General features: G+C 35.3%; 3 protein-coding genes across 6 annotated transcripts in view; 2 read left to right on the top strand and 1 right to left on the bottom strand.

The window, feature by feature from the left end:
- Nucleotides 1-1,713: 1,713 nt before the first annotated feature.
- Nucleotides 1,714-7,794, bottom strand: zmp:0000001006. The gene is made up of 4 exons (NM_001328089.1): nucleotides 7,687-7,794; nucleotides 4,627-4,896; nucleotides 2,426-2,698; nucleotides 1,714-2,029 (listed from the first exon to the last, which is right to left on the bottom strand). The coding sequence occupies exons 1-4, from the start codon at nucleotides 7,736-7,738 to the stop codon at nucleotides 1,830-1,832; spliced, it is 795 nt and encodes a 264-aa protein (NP_001315018.1). The 5' UTR covers nucleotides 7,739-7,794; the 3' UTR covers nucleotides 1,714-1,829.
- On the top strand, nucleotides 7,474-13,507 carry zmp:0000001138. Of its 2 annotated transcripts, NM_001098262.1 has the most exon segments (5): nucleotides 7,887-8,038; nucleotides 11,032-11,307; nucleotides 11,392-11,673; nucleotides 11,792-12,046; nucleotides 12,966-13,220. In NM_001098262.1, coding segments are annotated over 4 exon segments (753 nt in total). In that variant the 5' UTR covers nucleotides 7,887-7,965; the 3' UTR covers nucleotides 11,914-12,046; nucleotides 12,966-13,220.
- A 4,346-nt stretch (nucleotides 13,508-17,853) lies between these two features.
- fbln7 (fibulin 7) overlaps nucleotides 17,854-20,842 on the top strand; it is a 49,270-nt gene continuing 46,281 nt past the window's right edge. For all 3 annotated transcript variants that reach the window (XM_001918937.9, XM_009307592.5, XM_009307593.5), the window contains exon 1: nucleotides 17,854-18,101. In XM_001918937.9, the coding sequence (XP_001918972.3) occupies nucleotides 18,030-18,101 (72 nt within the window). In that variant the 5' untranslated portion in view covers nucleotides 17,854-18,029. The remainder of the gene's footprint in view (nucleotides 18,102-20,842) is intronic.

The raw sequence follows: 20,842 nt of genomic DNA, 5'->3' as shown, positions 1-20,842 counted from the left end.
TTTCCCCCCATTCCAAACATATGCGCTATATGTGAATTGGGTGAACTAATTTGGCCGTAGTGTGAGAGTGTGTGTGTGTGTGTAAGAGTGTATGGGTGTTTCCCAGTTCTGGGTTGCAGCTGGAAGAGCATCTGGTGCGTAAAACATATGCTGGAATAGTTGGCGGTTCATTCCGCTGTGGTGACCTCTGATAAATCAGAGACTAAACGGAATGATTGAATGAATGAGTAATGAAGGAACGAACACTCTAAAAAATGTCGAGTTGTTTATGTAACCCAACGGTTGAGTTAAACATATTTGTGCTTTATTGGGTTATTTTTAACCTTTATTTGGTAATTTATTTAATAACTCAATCAGTTGGGTTAAAAATCTGAATTTTAACAGTCAACAGATTTAACTGATATAAAACAGCTGTATTAATGTGTGAGTAATGTTGTTTTTTGCATTATAAAGTTTATTTAAGCAAGAACACAATAATATTTTTATTTTTTTAAATTAAATTACCTCTCCGTGTCGTGTTTTTATATCCGTTTCACCATCCAGGACCATCTTTTAAAAGCATTTAGATGTGGTTAAAATGTATTGTAGGTTGTGGACTGAGTGAAGCTGCTGCAGCGGGTGTAATGTAATATAATGTAATGTGTATTTATATAGCGCATTTATTGTGTATGGCCATACACCCAAAGCGCTTTACAATCATGAGGGGGGGTCTCTCCACACCTCCACCAGTGTGCAGCATCCACTTGGATGATGCGACGGCAGCCACAGGACAACGGCGCCAGTGTGCTCACCACACACCAGCTATTGGTGGAGAGGAGAGACAGTGATAGAGCCAATTCGATGGAAGGGGATATTTGGGAGGCCATGATCGTAAGGACCGATAGAGGGACTTTGGCCAGGACACCGGGGTTACACCCCTGCTCTTTCACGAGAAGTGCCATGGGATTTTTAATGACCACAGAGAGTCAGGACTTCGGTTTAACGTCTCATCCGAAAGACGGCGCCCACTGACAGTGTAGTGTCCCCTTCCCTATACTGGGGCATTAGGACTCACACAGACCACAGGTTGAGCGCCCCCTGCTGGCCTCACTAACACCACTTCCAACAGCAACCTAGTGTTCCCTAGTGGTCTCCCATCCAAGTACTGACCAGGCTCAGCCCTGCTTAGCTTCAGTGAGTAACCGGTCTTGGGCTGCAGGGTGACATGGCTGTGGCATGGGTGGACAGCCTCTACAGAACACAGAGCTCCATATTCTGCTCCATCAACAGAGGATTTTCTGCTTGCACAGTTTAGAACTGTCTGCACTTTGTTCTGTTTCTTCATTGTTTGTGATTCTTAATTTACTTTAACAAAAGTGTCTGGAACTAAAATGCAATGGAAATAAAACATTTCCATTATTTTATTGAAAATTGTATATTATTTATTTACACAGCCATAATTAATAAAAATAAAAATAATAGTAGTACTAGTATCAATAGTAATACCAGAATGGAAAAAACAACATTTAATCAAAAATAACCAGATGCATTGGATTAAATTACATAACCCAAAATATTGGGTTGAAATAAGGTGCTATAAGAATCTATAGTTGAGTTGAATGTTGGGGTATTTTAACTATTTTTACAGAGAACGAATAAACGTATTCTCAACTGCAATATTAAAAGCACAATAAATTTCCACAACATAACTCCCAAAGCAGTGATCCACAAGCTCAGGCATCACAATAGTATTTTATTGCTCACTGAGAAACAAATCAGGTGTATCTTAATACACATCTATAAAAATAAAGTCTGTTTGTGCCCATAATCAGAAGAAAAAGAAGAATTGTTTATGTTTCCTGAGAAATATTCATTACATTCAAAGATAAAGATGCTTCTGATTCGTCACTTGCGCCATTTGTCTCATCATCATGTGATTTTGTTGTTTGGTGCCTTTTCCAAACAAATATTACCGCAATTGTGCACACAAATCCAAGAATAAAAGCAACCACTGCCACTGTGATTTGTGACAGAATCCATGGATTATCCCCTGAAACAAAGAAATAGAGCAAAAGTTTGAGTTTTGTCATTTTTCATTAAGCTCATTTAAATTATTGGTCACACTTTACAATAAGGTTCATTAGTTAATATTAATTAATGCATTTACTAACGAACAAACAATGAACAATACATTTACTACTGCATTTGTTCATCTTAGTTAACGTTAGTTAATGAAAATACAGTAGTTCATTGTTAGTTCATGTTACTCACGGTGCATTAACTAATGTTAACAAGCCTGGAGTTGGATGTTAATAATGCATTAGTAAATGTTCAATTATGATTAATAAATGCTGTACATGTGTTGTTCATGATTAGTTCATGTAAGTAAATGCATTAACTAATGAACCTTATTGTAAAGTGTTACCGAATTATTTTTGCAGCTTACCATAGTTTTTCCTCAGTTTCCCATCAATGCTCAAGTGTTCAATCTCACAGGTAACACCATGGGCTGTCATATTACCGAGGCTGAGATAGGAGGTCATCTGAAACGTGCCGTCAGTGTGAGGAAGTGTTCCAGTAGTCGACACACCGAAAAAGATTGGCTTTCCCTTTTGGGTCCAACGCACTCGGATGACATTTGGATAGAAGCCACGCACAACACACTTGAGATATTCCTGACCCTGACCTCCATTAGACAATAAAAGCACTGTTGGTTTTGCTACATAAAAGGAAGGAAAACCAAGTCAAATTTATTTCTGTGTGGAATGACATTTTGGGACGAAAAACAATTAGGAAAAGAGTGAGATTATTTTTATTTACAGATTTATAAGGCATAGGATTACTGCAATATGTTAACCAAAAGTTTTTAATTAGTCATTACCAGCAGGGGTGGACTGGGACGAAAATTCAACCCTGGCACTGTAGCCACACAGCCCACATTACCACACAAAACAAAACAAAAAAACAACCCGTTGTCATTCTCCATGCCTCTACCTAAGGATTAAATGCACTGTTACCTATGCATGTATCTTATGCTTTACTTTAAAGACTAGATGTATTCAGAGTTCACTACAAATTCCTGCAGTACTATGGCTATCTTTAGGTTTTTTTGCATGTTAGACTATATTGATAGTAGTAGCATACAGCAGTCTGTATACCCTAAATGCCACATTATCTGATGACAATGACATTTTAAAATGTACAGGAGTTCTGCGCTAAGCTTACACCTGTTAAACAGTGTAGGTTACTGTCAAAAACTGTCAGAAGTAGTGAATGGTGTCAACATTACTTAGTATATTTTAGTATAGTGACTTCTTAGTGATCTTTTAGTATATTTTCCGCTTTCTTCTTACCTCCACTACTGCACTATTGTCCCCCGATGCAGCAGCTTAATTTAAGCCTTTTGAGATTATTTCAGTTAATTATTTCAGCGTCTGATTTTAGAGCCCTTTTTTTGCTTTCTTGGAGCTTTTAGGCACCGTGTTGGGCTTTTTAGGCTGGTGTTGCACTTACTGTTTGTTTGATATTCTTGCCAGATTTTGATTATGTTTGCATAACGTCTGATTGGGTCGGTCCCCTCTCAAAACCAGCCCGCCATCACAGATTGGGGGAATTGTTAAATATTTATTTATTATTATTATTATTTTATTATTATTATTACTATCGTCATCATCATATTATTCAGATCTTGCAAAAGATAAAAGCTGCCTACAAGTAAAAACAATACATAATTTTTTTTTTTAAACTGACCGGCCCACGTTTAAAATAATGGTCCGGCCCTTCTGGCATTTCCCAATGGCAAATCCGCCCCTGATTACCAGTGTTGGGGAAAGTTACTTTTGAAAGTAATGCATTACAGTATTGAGTTACCCCACAAAAAAGTAACTATTTGTGTTACTCATACTTATAGTAAGTAAGGCATCATGTTACTTTTGCGTTACTTTTTCTTACCTGGCTAAGGCTTGATGTCTTTTAGAAATGGCAGGGGCTTTTTTTTTTGTTTAGGTGGAGCTCTGCAATTAACAACGCGCAGTATAAACTTGATTTATTATTTATTATATAATAACGTTATCTTCTGAAAACGTCCTGTTGGCTATGCATGCTGTACTGTATATACAAATTGTTGATAGTTTAAAGCAATGCTTTTGCTTCTTTTGTACTTTTAAAGTAAAATCACTCTCCATTGAGAGCCCAAAATCCCCTTTTTCCTTTTCTTTAATATGTTATTAATGTAAAATAGTGAGAATACTTCCATTTGAGAAATGTAAGGGTCAGGTCATTGAGAGAATTTGCTCCCTGCGGGAACAGTTAGTAATGAAGATGTTATTTCTGTCTGTTTCCCTCAGGGAGCAAAGTCGCTCAATGCGTGCGTGATTTAATGTGACTGCACAATTTTAATTCAGCAATGAATTTTTTTCAAAAGCTAATTAACTAATCTAAAAAGTAACTCGCATTACATTAAAAAAAAAAAAGTAACTTAAATATTATTAATTCATTCTTTAAAGTAATACATATTTATTTAGAAAAGAAATATTAATATGTAACTCGCATTACACCAACACTGGTCATTACTGCAGCACCATTAAAATCTGTTGTGTTAAAAATATTTAATTTCCTTTTCATTATAAATCTATCAATGGTAGTTACCTGCCCTGGACAGTGTATTGTTAGACTTTAGGAAGACCGTTTTCACAGCAGAGCACACAATCTTTAGTTTTTCTTCTTTCCTCCTAATGTACTCTGTGCTTTTTCGTTCTTCTGCTAAACGTTTGCCAGGTTCACTGGTCCCGACCACAGTTTCAGTCGCCAAATCCACATGCATGACGTCTTTGCCATCATACCCATATCTCCATGAGCGGTCTACTTGCCCTTGGCTGTTAAACGCACACTCAATGAACTGCTGGAATGCATGTTCGTCTAAAGGAAAACAATTAGCATAACATTAACATTATTTTAAACATATATTTTTTTTTAAAGTATGCACAGAACTTCAATATTTTGTTCCAAGTAAATCCTATTCAATGATTTTATTGTCGGCTTAGTCCCTTTATTAATCCGGGGTTGCCACAGCGGAATGAACTGCCAACTTATCGAGCAAGTTTTTACGCAGTGGATGCCCTTTCAGCCGCAACCCATCTCTGGGAAACATCCACACACACTCATCCACACTCATAGACTACGGACAATTAGGCCTATCCAATTCATCTGTACCGCATGTCTTTGGACTGTGGGGGAAACCAGAGCACCCACACGAACGTGGAAGAACATGCAAAGTCCAAACAGAAACGGCAACTGACCCAGCTGAGGCTCAAACCAGCATGACCTTCTTGCTGTGAGGCAACACCTCTACCTACTGCGCCACTGTGTCGCCACACATGATGGGTAAAAAGTGGAGGTTTTTAAAAAAAAAAAAAAAAAGCTTTTCTAAAATAAGTTTTTTGACATGTGTATGCTGTGTATGTTTATTATATATAAAAATACATGCATGCATATATTTGAAAAACTGTTTATTTATATTTGCATTATATATATATATATATATATATATATATATATATATATATATATATATATATATATATATATATATATGAGGCTGTAATCTCACAGAAAGAAAGACACTGGTTCGAGTCAATTGGCATTTTTGTGTTGAGTTTGCATGTTCTCCTGTTGTTGGCTTGGGATTCCCCTGCGTGCTCTTGTTTCCCCCACAGTCCAAACACATGCGCTATAGGGGAATTGGTTAAGCTGGTTAATGCAAGAGTGTATGGGTGTTTTCCATACTGTTTTCCATTACATATGCTGGATAAGTTAGTGGTTCACTCCGCTGTGGCAACCACTGATTAATAAAGGTACTAAGCTGAAAAGAAAATGAATGAATTAAAGAATATAACAAAAAAAAATGTATGTGTGTGTATCACATTAAATAAATAACCCACACATATATTGTCAAAACAAATGTTTATTTCGAATGTGAGTAATCACGATTAATCTTTGCCCAGCACTAAAAGTAATGTTACAATCTCAATCTTTGAAAATGCAAAAATAACTTTCACAATTCAAATTACGACACTGTTCATGATGTACACATTTTAATATTTAATCTTTCTGTCATTATATTCGGATGAATTAGACTTCTGGTTTTAAACATATAAATGCTGCTATAAACCCTGCTTATAATAAACAGATGTTACAATTTTCAGATTACCAGCATAAATACTAAGACTTATGAGCCTTCACAAACGTCTATCACATGAATCCAAATGTATCATATATATATATATATATATATACATACAGTTGAAGTCAGAATTATTAGCGCCTTGAATTATTAGCGCCCATGATTATTTTTTCTCCTGACTTCTGTTTAACTGAGAGAAGATTTCTTCAACACATTTCTAAACATAATAGTTTTAATAACTCATTTCTAATAACCAAGTTATTTTTTCTTTGCCATGATGACAGTAAATAATCTTTGACAAAAAGTATTTTTCAAGACACTTCTATACAGCTTAAAGTGACATTTGAAGGCTTAACTAGGTTAATTAGGTTAACTAGGCAGGTTAGAGTAATTAGGCAAGTTATTGTTAGGCAAGTTAAACTGATTTGGTCTGATAATTTTATAAACTGAAAATTTCCTTACTCTGTTAAAAATCCTTTGCGAAATATTTTTAAAAGAAAAAAAAATCAAAGAGTGGCTAATAAATCTGACTTCGGCTGTATATATATATATATATATATATATATATATATATATATATATATATATATATATATATATATATACATATATATATATATATATATTCATTCATTCATTTTCTTGTCGGCCTAGTCCTTTTATTAATCCCGGGGTCGCCACAGCGGAATGAACCACCAACTAATCCAGCAAGATTTTACGCAGCGGATGCCCATCCAGCCGCAACCCATCTCTGGGAAACATCCACACACACATTCACACACACAGACACTCATACAGTACGGACAATTTAGCCGACCCAATTCACCTGTGCCACATGTCTTTGGACTGTGGGGGAAACCGGAGACTCCACAAACTCCACACAGAAACGCAGAGGAACGGACCAGCGACCTTCTTGCTGTGAGGCGACAGCACTACCTACTGCGCCACCTATATATATATATATATATATATATATATATATATATATATATATATATATATATATATATATATATATATATATATACATATATAATTTTATATATAATTTTAAAACATTTTAATTTTAATCTAATTTTAATATATATATATATATATATATATATATATATATATATATATATATATATATATATATATATATATATATAAATTCTTTTACAATATAAGTAAAAAAAAAATTGAAATATAAAACCAATATTAATAAAAGATAAAACACTTTCAAGTATATATATCGCTAAATAAACTCTCATGATACTGTTATTCATGTCTGTCTGCATCCCCGTATTGGCGTGTAATAGTGCGCTTATACCAGGTTAAATCGAGAGAATGTATTACCGAAAAATGTTTTTTGCGACACCACGAAATAAACAATTTGAAATGATTGGCGTTTTATTATTTTTTTTCGAAACAATACCTATAGCCTATCATATTGCACAGCCTTATCTAAACATATAAACAAATGCAAAAAGAGCGCGTAAACTGTGTAAATAAAAAGTTACATTCATTTTTAAGGACAGTCCTACCTGCGCCAAGGATGACTTCATGAAAAGAAACAATCAAGAGAAAAGCCAGCATTTTGTTCAGGCACCTTCCGCGTATGCTTTGCTTTATCCAAAAGCTAAAAATGAAACAAGTTACAACAACAACAAAAATCCTGCTGGTCCTGTAAGACGATAGCCCAGCAGTAAAAACAAAAGTGAAAGCGGATCTACAGTTTGGGTTGAAACAGACCACTTTTTACCAGCACAACGGAACTAATTGTTCTTTATACAGCTTTAAGACGAGTCTTTTCAACGACAGACATGGAAGTGTTCACTGTCCGAGCATCTCTGTTAACTCTTCTGCTGTATCCACACATCATCATAACATGGACAGGTAAACAATTCAGAACGTTTAGTCTTTTACTATTCTGCAACAGAAAGAGTTGAGTCTAAACAACAGGACGCAGAAATGAATGAAGATTACATGAAACGTTTTTAGAGGAAATGATTTTTGAAATTCAGCTTCATTTTTTCTTAAATTTTTTCTTTTTTTATATATAATAAACTATTTGTTAACAAACTAAAAGTATGTTGAAGATGATGGGAAATCTTTTAAAAAATAGGATGGAAACACAGTTGAATTATTAGCCCCCTTTGAATTCTTTTTTCTTTTTTAAATACTTCCCAAATGATGTTCAAGAGAGCAAGGAAATTTTCACAGTATTTCCGATAATATTTTTTTCTATTGGAGAAAGTCTTGTTTGTTATATTTCGACTAGAATGTAAGCAGTTTTGAATATTTTAAAAACCATTTTAAGGACAAAATTATTAGCCCCTTTAAGTTACATTTTTTCGGTAGTTTATAGAACAAACCATTGTTATACAATAACTTGCCTAATTACCCTAACCTAACCTAGTTAAGCCTTTAAATGTCACTTTAAGCTGTATAGAAGTGTCTTGAAAAATATCTAGTCAAATATTATGTGCTGTCATCATGGCAAAGATAAAATAAATCAGTTATTAGACATGAGTTATTAAAACTATTATGTTTAGAAATGAGTTGAAAAAATCTTCTCTCCGTTAAACAGAAATCGGGGAATAAATAAACAAAGGGACTAATAATTCTAACTTCCAATGTATGTGCCAAGTTCTCAAATAGCATTCATCTTTGTTTTACATTTTTTAATACATCTGAACAAAATTAACCCCTGTGTATTGTTCAAATTGACTACCCTTCATTATGTTGGGGGCTGTTTTTGCCCCATTGACTTCCATTATAACCACATCTTTTGATTGCAAAGCCATGATAGCATATAATCATGCATTCTTCGCTCTCAGAACAAAAACTGTCACTGCGGTAGTACTTTTTCAAAAAGTACATGTTTGTACCATACAGGTGGACATTAGTACCTTTAGGGTACACTTTATTAATTTTATGGTTCACTTTTGTTCACTTTAAGGCAGTGGTCCTCAAACTTTTTTCATTAAGTAACACGTCAGAAAAAATTGTTTCTCCAACTACCACCATAATGACCAGTATTGAAATCCCGTAGCGTAGTAGGCCTAATCATGCAGCTACAGCACTGCACAGTTCAAAAATGTGGCAGAATATTTCTTATTATAATGAATATTTATTATTGTCACCACTTCAAACATTATAAATGGTTTGAACATTAACACTGTACTGTGCTTACAGGTAAAAATAAATAAAGCGTCAACATTTAAATTAAAATGTGCTTCTAAAAGTTAATAAAAAATTGCACTGTTCTTAAAAAGTACAAAGAAAACTGCTGTACTTAAATGTAAAGTATTATCAAAAAGTAGCCTATTCAACAAAACATGGAAATGTTCCTTAGACCTCATAAATACAAGCTTTATGTCATCATATTCATAAATAAACTCTTTTTGATAAATTTTGAAATATATGATGCATGTATATATGACTTATTTGTATGTCTTTGAAATCTAAACATTAGCTTGTATTTTAGATGTATGAATTGGATTTACATATTTAAATTTAAAAATTATATATGATTACTGCACGTTAGAGTAGGCTATTTGTGTCAGAAAAGAGATTAAACTAAACTTGTCAACATTGGGATATAAAATACGGGATACGCCCTCAGCAACCGTACAAATATGTGGAGGAAATTAGCTTAAAAAGATGGAATACATAACAAACATTTGAAATTTGAAAATAAAATGAAAGGTTTAGCTTATTAAAATAAATTTACTGATCACATCAGCGTTATCGTACGTGTCAGGGATAAAAAGTGTTCCTTTTTTACTTTAATTATTCAGTGATTCCTCCGCGTACCACTAGAAGGAAGCCTGCGTACCACTAGGGGTACACGTACCACAGTTTGAAAACCACTGCTTTAAGGCACTTTGAGACAAAGATTTGTACTTTTAGGTATTGATATGTACCTTTAAAGACCTGTTAAGAACAAAAATGTACCTTTTAAAAAGGTACCATCCCAGTGACAGGGTTATTACCTTTGTTTCTAACAGTATTTATTGTTGGTTTTCCCTGTTGAGAGGAAGTAAAATGTGAATTTTTTTTATATTTGATCATCAGTTGGCAGATTTAACCCTTTAGATAGGCCTGTGCAAAAATGTTTCTAGTTCTGTAGAGCAGTGGTTCTCAAAATGTGGTACGCGTATCACTAGTGGTACACAGGCTTCCTTCTAGTGGTATGTGGAGGAATACTAAATAATGATTGAAAAAAAAATGAACACACTTTTAACCCTTTGACACGAACGATTACACTGATGTGATCAGCACCGGCTGTTCCCTGAAGCGTACGATCACATTGGTGTGCTTAGAATGTTTACTCTTGTTCATCACGTTATCAGATGCTAAGTATTAACCTGCTTTGGCGCAGAGCCAGGTAAAGAGTCGCGTGGCTGTGGTGCTTGCGGAGCAGAGAGACGTGCTTTTGCAGACCAGTGCTGTTGTGTTGGCATTTTGGTTACTGCATCATTGGTAAAATAATTAACACAAATGTGTTTAAAAAAGTTTGTTTGTAGTTGTGTAAAATAATGCGTGTTTTTAATATATAAAGTTATTAGTTTTGTAAAGCAGCGCTACCTCAGATTTAGGCTAATTTATCTGGATGTGATTCAAATGTTGCAGGACACATAGACTCAAGCGACTTTGCCATGCTTGAAGCTTGTAGCTAGAATATAGCCAAATTAAAGTCAGTCTCTGTGTGCTGTTAACACAAACTCCATGGTAAGCACGTAATGGATAAATCACGTATGAATTGGTCAAGCAGTGTATTCCTGCTTATACTCACTTTTCTGACACATGTAAGGACTCGTGTGCACCTGAAAGTGTAATTTCATGTTAACTTATTACTGATGTTTGCTTTTTTTCTTCTAAAGATTACCATACAGTAAATATTCTGGCCTACACAAGGGTGATGGGAAACGGCTCCATAGATCAGACAGTGGTTGTTTTAGTAAACGACGCCATATTTGCACACTTTGACAAAGCGAACAACACATTTGCCTTAAATCCCACTGCAAGTGCTGGCTTTTCAGTTCTGGAGAAACGTGAAAGCATTTTCTGCCTCGGAGAGGTGAATAAGGGATTTCATCGACAAACCGAATACCTGGAGAAACTTAAAAAAGAAACAAAATCCTCAAAGACACTTTTTGGTAACCTTACATGCACTTACCAGTGATTTGCCTATGTTTTTAAGTTAATCTCTGTCACTTACCAAAGTACACTCTTCTCCACAGTACGCCCTTCAGTCATTATGTATGCTGAGTTTCCTGAAGAAGAAGGAAAAGCAAATGTCCTTTACTGCTATGCTACCGGGTTTTACCCTGGTGACATTGATATAAGATTTTTCCTAAATGGCCAAAAATCCACTGCAAAACTAGAGACATCTGACCTAATGTATGGGGAAGACTGGACCTTCAGAGTCTTCAAGTATATGAAGATCACCCCACAGACTGGAGACGAGTACACATGTGAAGTCAGACACAGCAGCATGTCTGAACCCAAAATCACAGTGTGGAGTGAGTTTGTTTGTCAAATTGTGTTTATAAAGTTACATAATGAGAGTAACAACATTATATATTACTCTCATTATGTGTTATAGAATGAGAGTAACACAGCTGTTTGCTCTTTTCAAAGGGCCTGAGTTTTCATCATCGACATCACATCCATACTGGGCTTATACAACGGCTCTCGGGGTCATGTTGGGCATCGGGACATCTACCCTGATTTTGAAAAGAAAACATTGCTCTCAACTTTAAAGGGTCAATACTGGGTCCTGTTTTGTTCTCCCTTTACTTACTTCCGTTAGAAACAATTTTTGAAAAGCATGGCATAAATTACCATCTATATGCTGATGACTCTCAAATCTACTTCCCTATAAAATCTACACTAAAACATAACTCAAGAGGTCTGTTACCACTACATCGCTTCTCTCTGGTATTCCTGATAAACAAATTCATAAACTACAGTTGATTCAGAATTCAGCGGCTAGGATAGTTACCTGCTCGCGTACTTCTGATCACATAACTCCAATTCTCTTTCACCTGCACTGGCTTCCTGTTCACTATCGTATACAATACAAAATCCTCCTCTTAACATACAAAGCTCTTCATAACCTGGCCTCTCACTATCTTTCTGATCTTCTTCATTTGTACACTCCTTCACGCTCACTGAGATCATCTTCTGCTGAACTGTTATCTGTCCCACACTTTAAGATGAAGTCATTTGGAGGCAGGGCTTTTAGTTGTATAGCACCAAAGTTATGGAATTCCCTGCCTTTGCACATTCGCCAGATGGACTCTATTTCCGATTTTAAATCTCAGATAAAGACGTTTTTGTTTAAGATAGCTTTTAATGATTTGCTGGTTTAATTATGCTGATTGTCATTTTTTACTGCTTGCATTTTTATGATGTGCTTGTAATCTGCTGTAAGGTGTCCTTGAGTGCTTTGAAAGGCGCCTAAAAATAAAAGGTATTATTATTATTATTATTACATACACTGAAAAAATTATTCAAAGATGATTCCTTGGATTTACTCAATTTTATTATGTTAAGTGGTTGTAAACAATTTAATTGTGTTGAATTTAAACAAACACATTAAGTTGAACATGATTCAGTTTAATTTGATTGTTTAAATTCAGCACAAATAAATTGTTTGCAACAGTTCTGCATGCAACACTTTTTTCAGTGTAGTTTAATACATTATTGTAACTTAAAAAATCTAAAAGGCTGATTAGATTAAAACTTTTAAATTGCCAGAATAATTTTATTAAGTTTTCAAAACAGGAAAATATTGAAAATTACATCAATTTAAAAATTCGGCTAATTTAAAAGTAAACAAAAATGTCAATTACTTGTAAACAATATTTAACTTGTAGCAACCCAAAGAAATTGAGTTGATAACTCAATTTTTCCACGTTAATAGAGTTGTTTTGTATTTTTTCACACACTGAGGTTTTTTGCTGTTTTTTATACTGATAATATGGAACACTACATGTTTTTGTTTTGTAAAACAATAAAAACCTGTTTTATATAAAAAAATATATATATTACTGAAAAACAAAAATGCTTTTGTGAAATGTATTTCATACAAGCATGAACAGTAAATTTGCTAAAAAAAAAAAATTAAACAATTACAGCTACTTAATTTATTTGAGGTTCTAAACTTAAAAACATGCAATTACGCACATAACACTGGATTAGTTTTCAATTTTAATTTTAAAAAAATATTTGAAACAACTTATTTTTTTGAGTTCTCAACTTAAAAAAATGGAGTTTATGCTAAGTAAAAATGCCTCTGATTGAAGAGGAAAAGATTTGGCTAACATAATAAAGTTTGTTGTCTGAACCTCATTTTGTCAGATGTTGTCGTAACTTGAATATATTAATGCAAACTGTTGCGTTAATTTGTTTTGTCTAAACAATATTTTTTAGAGTGTAGGGATCAATCCTCCCTTCAGGCTTTGCTTAATGGTTTGGCTGATGTGAAGTGTTGGTTGGCAAATAACTTTCTCCAACTGAAAGAAGACAAGTGCGAATTCATTGTTTTTGGCCAAAAAGGTTCAGATTCTAATGGCAATCTGTCATTGCTTCCTGGGAAAATACATTCCTCAGTAGAGTCTTGGTGTCATCTTTGATCGGCAAATGAATGCGGTTGTCAAAAATAGTTTTTTCTATTTTAGATATATTGCCAAGCTAACGTCTGTCCTCTCTTTCAGTGACTTGGAGAAAGTTGTTCATGCTTTTATTTCTTCTCGTCTGGACTATTGCAACGCATTGTATCTGGGTGGGTGTGAGTCAGGCCTCTCTTTTGCGACTGCAGCTAGTCCAGAACGCAGCTGCCAGGCTTTTAACAGGCACAAAAAAACGAGAACACATCACACCTGTACTTGTTTCCCTACACAGGCTGCCAATCCAGTTTAGAATTCAGTACAGAGTTCTGTTGTGTGTTTATAAATCCCTCCATGGCCTGGCACCCTGAGTATATTTCTGAGCTAATTATTATGCACCAACCTGTGAGAACTCTTCGCTCTATGGATCGTCTCTATTAGCAAGTTCCTAGATCACGCTTAAAATGTCGAGGTGATAGAGCTTTCTCGGTAGCAGCTCCAAGACTCTGGAACGATCTCCCACTCTCTGTAAGAACAGCTCAAACTTTTGAGTCTTTTCAGAGGTCACTGAAAACACACCTATTTTCTTTAGCTTTTAATCATGTGATGTGAGTTTTTTGGTTTTATGTATATTTTACATGCGTTTTATGTGTTTTATGTACAGCACTTTGGTAATCATTGTGATTTGTGAAAGTGCTATAGAAATAAAGTGAGTGGAGTTGAGTTTAAAGATGCTTCGATAAACTGAACTATATTTATACTGTATAACTCTCTGGGTATTCAGAGGATGATATAAATATCACACTTTCAATAGTTTATTTTAACCTTTTCTTTTAATATTTTATTTATTGTATTTATTTTATCATTTAAAGTAAAATGTTTGTTTGTATGTGTGTGTAAAATTCCGTTTTAGCTTCATATTAAGTGGCCTTAATTATTTACATTTGATTTAATGCACAATGCACTTATTATATGCAGCTGAAGTAAAAATGATTAGCTCTACTCTAAATTTATTTTATTAAATATTTCCTGAATTATGTTTAACAGAGCAACGAATTTTTCACAGTATTCTGTATAATATTTTTTCTTTTGGAGAAAGTCTTATTTGTTTTATTTCGGCTGGAATAAAAGCAGTTTTTGATATTTTTATAAGCCATTTTAAGGTCAACATTATCAGCCCCCTTAAGCAATATTTTTTTCAATTGTCTACAAAAACCACTGTTATACACTGACTTACATAATTACCCTATCTTGCCTAATTAACCTTGTCAAGCCTTTAAATGTCACTTTAAGCTGTATAGAAGTGTCTTGAAAAATATAAAGTAAAATATTATTTACTGTCATCATGACAAAGATAAAATAAATCAGTTATTAGAAATGAGTTATTTAAACTATTATGTTTAGAAATGTGTTAAAACAATCATCACTCAGTTCAACAGAAATTAGGGAAAAACACACAGGGGCTAATAATTTAGGAGGGCTAATAATTCTGACTTCAACTGTACATGTTTTTACTTTGCACAATTATTTAAAACATGACATGTTATTACATTTGTAATTAATTTCTTTAATTACATTTATTCATTTAATTACACTACTGAGCCATCCCTTACACCTTAAACCCCCCTTAAACCTACACATACTACCATGTGAATTTACCCTCCTCATTAACACCAGATGTGTTGTGCAATACAATGTGAACACAAAGTGTTGTACTTTATAAGGAAGAACATTGTATATTTACATTGTACTACTAAGACCACTTAATATAAAGTGGGACAAAATTATCTTTAGTTTTTATCTCATGCTATATTTCGCACTGTAAAAAAAAATATATATATATATATTATCGATTTCTGTTACTTCATTTTAATCAGGGTTCAACTTTTTTTTAAGCTATACAAATGTTAGCTTGATGTTTTAAGTCTGTTTCATTGATGTAAGTCGAAATAACTTTTAAAATTCATTTGTTTCATCTTAAAGTTTTTAGGCAGCAACATATTTATTATTAGATATTCATTCATTCATTCATTAATTTTTCTTTGGCTTAGTCCCTTTATTTATCAGGGGTTGCCACAGTGGAATGAACTGCCAACTTATCCAGCATATGTTTTATGCAGTGATGCCCTTCCAGCTGCAACCCAGTATTGGGAAACATCCATACACACTCATTTACACACAGCCAATTTATTTAATTAATTTACCTAGCGCATGTGTATGGACTGTGGGGGAAACAGCACCTTAAGGAAACCCACGCCAACACGGTGAGTACATGCAAACTCCACACAGAAATGCCAACTAACCCCGATCAAGCAGCGAACTTGTTGCAGTCAGGCGACAGTGCTAATAACATTGGGCTACCGTGTCGCCTTTTATTAGATATGCCATACAATATGACATTTTTAGTGTGCAAGACCAACACTGAACACCTGATGGCAGCAGAACCAAAACATAAATCGGACCTGCTGCCCTTTTATACCCTTTTTGCCTTCAATAAAATCAACTTCAATTTTTTAAAAGTTGTTTTTTAAAGACAAATTGCATCAATAAAACGTAAATGTGTGGTCTTATATTTTATGTCAATATTAAACATGTTTAGACCTGCACTTTTATGGATAAATCTGAGATATTTTGATGAATGGATGAACCAATGACTGTAAAAAATATGGACGACGCGACAGCCCTTTTTCCCATTGAACGCCTTGAGGGCAAAACGCCTGCTTGACGGGCACAAACTGTCGCAAAAGACTGCTGAAATTGGAGCCAGACATGCGCAGAAGGACTGTCTGATGGAGCCAGAGGAGGAGCCGCGAAAATGAGCAGAGTCGAGCTTCCAATCAAACGCTTTATGTAAAATCAACTACTCCCCCCGAACTTCTCAGCATGCGTTTGCTGTCATATCAACACAAATGGATGTAATAACGTTAACAAATATGAGGGTTTTATATATTCAATCGCGCCAGCTCCAGGCCGCAGCGCATAACTTACTCGCGGCGTCGCGGGCTGATTCCGGCTCGCATGCGGCAGCGCCTGCTCGCTCGGCCGCCGCATCTGGCTCGATTGACTCGGACTGGAATCGGGCAGTGGGTCCAGGCATCTGGAGTAGGTCCAGCAGAGGTAACATTAGTCAGTCTGAGCTCTAAGAGATAAGTCTCCGGCAGGCGAGAATCTAGCCGGAACTGTGTTTTGCTATCTGGGTGGCTAGGCGTGTATCAGCAAACTAATAAAGCCCGAAAAAAGCCCTGAACTTAGCGAATAAATAGTGTTCCACCAGGATCATTTATGTCAGAAACTATAGTTTACTGCTGAACTCATTTTGTCATGGTAAAATAACACAGAAATCGAATAATAACATTTCAGTCTACTTCAGTCTCCTGCCGAAGCTCAGACGCCGCGCTTTGAGAAACTTTCAATCACAGCTGTCAATCACGATGACACGCCCAGCATTAAATTACTGCTAAAAACAAACTGTTTACAAAAATGAAGATCTGCACCTATTTCAGCACAATAACCAGTGCCTTAATCGACCAGAACTATCTTTCGGGACATTTTATTGCAAGTGTAATATTTTTTTTTATTTGGGCTCAAGTCTCCTTCATTAACACGGAGGAGGCGGGCTTTATGACTTGTACTGCAGCCAGCCCCCAGGGGGCGATCTAACGGCCGAAACCTTCACTCGAACGTAGGCTTGCGGCACACTTGGGATGAACTCACAGAGGTATTTATGCATAGCGATTCAGTTCAAATGAATCATCTAAAGGAATCGTTTCAAAAGAACAATTCTGAAATCGGATATCACATCTTTTGTTTCGTTTTAACTCATTTTCATCAGTTAAACAGGTTTCCACCCCTTTTTTTGTTCTACAAAATTTAAATTAAGGTTTATAGCCAGTTTGGCTGATGAACAGTAAGCTCATATTACTAAAAGAGTTAATTTTATTCAACCAAAAATAAAATAGGCAGCAAGAATTGTGATTCTGTGTACCGTCAACGATGCGCTCAAAAAGGAATCCACGCTTAGCGATTCGGTTCAATCATCTGAAAGAATCATTTTAAATGAACAAATCGCGAATCGGACATCACGACTGCACAGGCGCTCGGTGTCTTCATGACGAGAACAGGAGCATCTTCACGGACTTCTGCAAGAGTTTATCTAATAATTCCTCTCAGGCACGCTTCATCGGCTGTTAAACTGTGCAGTCTGGAGCAGTAAAACACGATTGAGGATTAAAAACTGCGATTTTACTCGGACTCCGATACACAGGATGAATTTATCAGTCACATTTATTCTTCTGCTAAGCTTCCTATCACTGTACGACTGTAATGATGCACCGCAGGTGAGTAAACACGTATTTTTATGATCATAATATTAGCCTATATTAGTATGTATCTAGGGGTTGACAAACTTTCCCTACAATACTTAAATTAACTTTAATATATTGTATGATATTTTGCGTTAATTAACTAAGTTTGTACAGCGATCCACACTTAAACAGCTAGTCACATTCTGAAAGTCAAACTTTTTTGCAATGTGTATTAATCAGCTGCTGTTTTGAGGTGGATTTATGCTATTTTTTTCTCAAGTTCTTGCAGGTGTCAGTAAAATAACAACAAACTGTCAGATTTAATCATTATAAATATCATTAATAAACTCCTTTTGCTTGTTTTACTTGTTTTTTGTTTTTTATTTTTTTAAACTATTTTTATAGAAAAATAAAGGTTCTTTATTGTCATGGATGGATCCATATAGATTTACATCCATACATTGAGAAATTTTCTTCAGCAAAACCTTTATTTTTAGATGATAAAAGTGCTTCTCACACTATTGAAACATGTTTTTTCCAGAACTGCTCTTTTGTAAATTGTAAAAATGATATGATAAAAATATTCATGACAACTAATTTGTTACTTTTAGTTTAACTCTGTTTTATTGGTGCATATTAGTCAGAGTCACAGAATTAAAAACAATCACAACACATCAACTGTTCCAATCTTTTAGCAGAAAACTAAATAAGTGAACATTTTCTTCCTCTCTAAAGCAAACAATACAATTCTACATTTTTGCATCATAATTTGTTAATTTTTAACAAATTTGAACTAGTTAAACAGGTTAAAGGGTGACACATTGGCGCAGTAGGTAGTGCTGTCACCTTACAGCAAGAAGCACGCTGGTTTGAGCTGTGTCGGTTGGCGTTTCTGTGTAGAGTTTGCATGTTCTCCCTGCCTTCGCGTGGGTTTCCTCCGGGTGCCCCGGTTTCCCCCACAGTCCAAAGACATGTGGTACAGGTGAATTGGGTATGCTAAATTGTCTGTAGCATATGAGTGTGTATGGATGTTTCCCAGAGATGGCTGGAGGGGCATCCGCTGCGTAAAACAGGTGCTGAATAAGTTGGCGGTTCATTCCGCTGTGGCGACCCCGGATTAATAAAAGGACTAAGCTGAAAAGAAAATGAATAAATAAACATGTTGAAAACTAAATTTTTTAGTTCTACAAAGTGTAGTTTAATATTTATAGCCAGTTTGTTGTAAGTTGAGATGACTAAAAAAGTTATTTTGATTCAACAAAAAAATAGCAAGAATTCTTATACTGTGTATCATCATTGAAAAAGCCCTCTTTTTGCATGCGACCTTTTTTTTTGCATTAAGAGCTTAAACATTGTTTTCTGTCTAATATAATGCAATGACATTAAAGTGATAGTTCGCCCCAAAATTTAAATTTCTTCATAATTTATTCACACTCAAGTGGTTATAATCATTTATGGATGTCTTTCTTCTGTTGAACACAAAACAAGATATTATGAAGATTGTTGCAAAAAAAAAAGCAGCTATTTGACATCAAATAAAAGGGAAACGCAGTGGCGCAGTAGGTAGTGCTGTCGCCTTACAGCAAGAAGGTTGCTGGTTTGAGCATCGGCTGGGTCAGTTGGTGTTTTTGTGTGGAGTTTGCATGTTCTTCCTGTGTTTACGTGGGTTTCCTCCGGGTGCTCGGGTTTCCCCCACAGTCCAAAGACATGCAGAACAGGTGAATTGGGTAGGCTAAATTGTCTGTTGTGTATGTGAATTAGTGTGTGTGGTTGTTTCCCAGAGATGGATTGCGGCTGGAAGTTCATTTGCTTTGTAAAAACGTGCTGGATAAGTTGGCGGTTCATTCCGCTGTGGCGACCCCGGAATAATAAAGAGACTAAGCCGACAAGAAAATGAATGAATTCAAATAAAAGTTAATGGCAGTTTTCATCCTTTTCATAGCAATCTTCATCATATCTTTCTTTGTGTTTAAGGAACTCAAACAGGTTTGAAACAAGTAGAGGATGAATAAAGCAAGACAGAATATTTAATTTATGTGGTGAACTATCCCTTTGAGATGTTTAAAGCAAGTTTCTGGAGCCAGCGTATAACGAGACCTTCAATGTGACATCATTAACCATGTCAGAAGCATTTTTGCATTGGATCCAGATTAGCAGCGTCTTTATTTACCATGGCAGATGCACAGTGAGATTTAAGGCTGATGCATTTTCACTCTCCTGTATTTAACAGCCACGAATAACATACAGAGACCAGCCTTTTGGACAGAGGTCCTAGAGACATCTGCCTAACAGCTTTCCGTATTACTGCACTCAAGAAAGAAAAGAGAAAGTGAGGATTTGACTCTTGAATGTGGTTGCGCAGAGGTTGCCCGCTGACCCAATGCATGGTCCAAATGCATCTGGGACAACACGACTTCTGATAAATAGTTGCTGGAGTAATATTTATGTTTCTAAGGGAACTTTTGGTCGTGCGCTGGCAGGCCGAGAAGCTGCTAAACACTGGCCGGATCTTTGATGTCATGCCCCACAGGAGTCCCAATGCCACAATGCATGACATCACCCACAACATCTGGCCTTGATCATTCATGTGTGCCATTTTTCATTTTCATGCAAAGCTTGAAGCTTGGGTCTTTGAAAAGTCTTAAAAAGTAGTGAAATATTAGGTAACACTTTACAATAACTATCCGTTATAACTAGTTAATAGACCATAAATAAACTGTTAGTTAACAAATTTTAAATGACTTGTTAAATAAAAGTTAATAGTTTGTTAATTA

This window comes from Danio rerio, chromosome 13 (genome assembly GCF_049306965.1).
Source record: "Danio rerio strain Tuebingen ecotype United States chromosome 13, GRCz12tu, whole genome shotgun sequence".
NCBI lineage: Eukaryota > Metazoa > Chordata > Actinopteri > Cypriniformes > Danionidae > Danio > Danio rerio.
The sequence above is the reverse complement of the archived record's forward strand: the minus strand, read 5'-3'. Positions and strand labels throughout refer to the sequence as shown.

Bases quoted from the DNA above. Each gene is read 5' to 3' on its own strand.
- zmp:0000001006 (NM_001328089.1), bottom strand. From the start codon at position 7,738: ATGCTGGCTTTTCTCTTGATTGTTTCTTTTCATGAAGTCATCCTTGGC. The intron at 4,897-7,686 runs GTAGGACTGTCC...GTTTTCCTTTAG, and splicing joins TGAAGTCATCCTTGGCGCAG to ACGAACATGCATTCCAGCAG. The intron at 2,030-2,425 runs GTAAGCTGCAAA...TCTTTGTTTCAG, and splicing joins GAAACTGAGGAAAAACTATG to GGGATAATCCATGGATTCTG.
- zmp:0000001138 (XM_068224866.2), top strand. From the start codon at position 7,966: ATGGAAGTGTTCACTGTCCGAGCATCTCTGTTAACTCTTCTGCTGTAT. The intron at 8,039-11,031 runs GTAAACAATTCA...TTTCTTCTAAAG, and splicing joins CATCATCATAACATGGACAG to ATTACCATACAGTAAATATT. The intron at 11,308-11,391 runs GTAACCTTACAT...TCTTCTCCACAG, and splicing joins ATCCTCAAAGACACTTTTTG to TACGCCCTTCAGTCATTATG.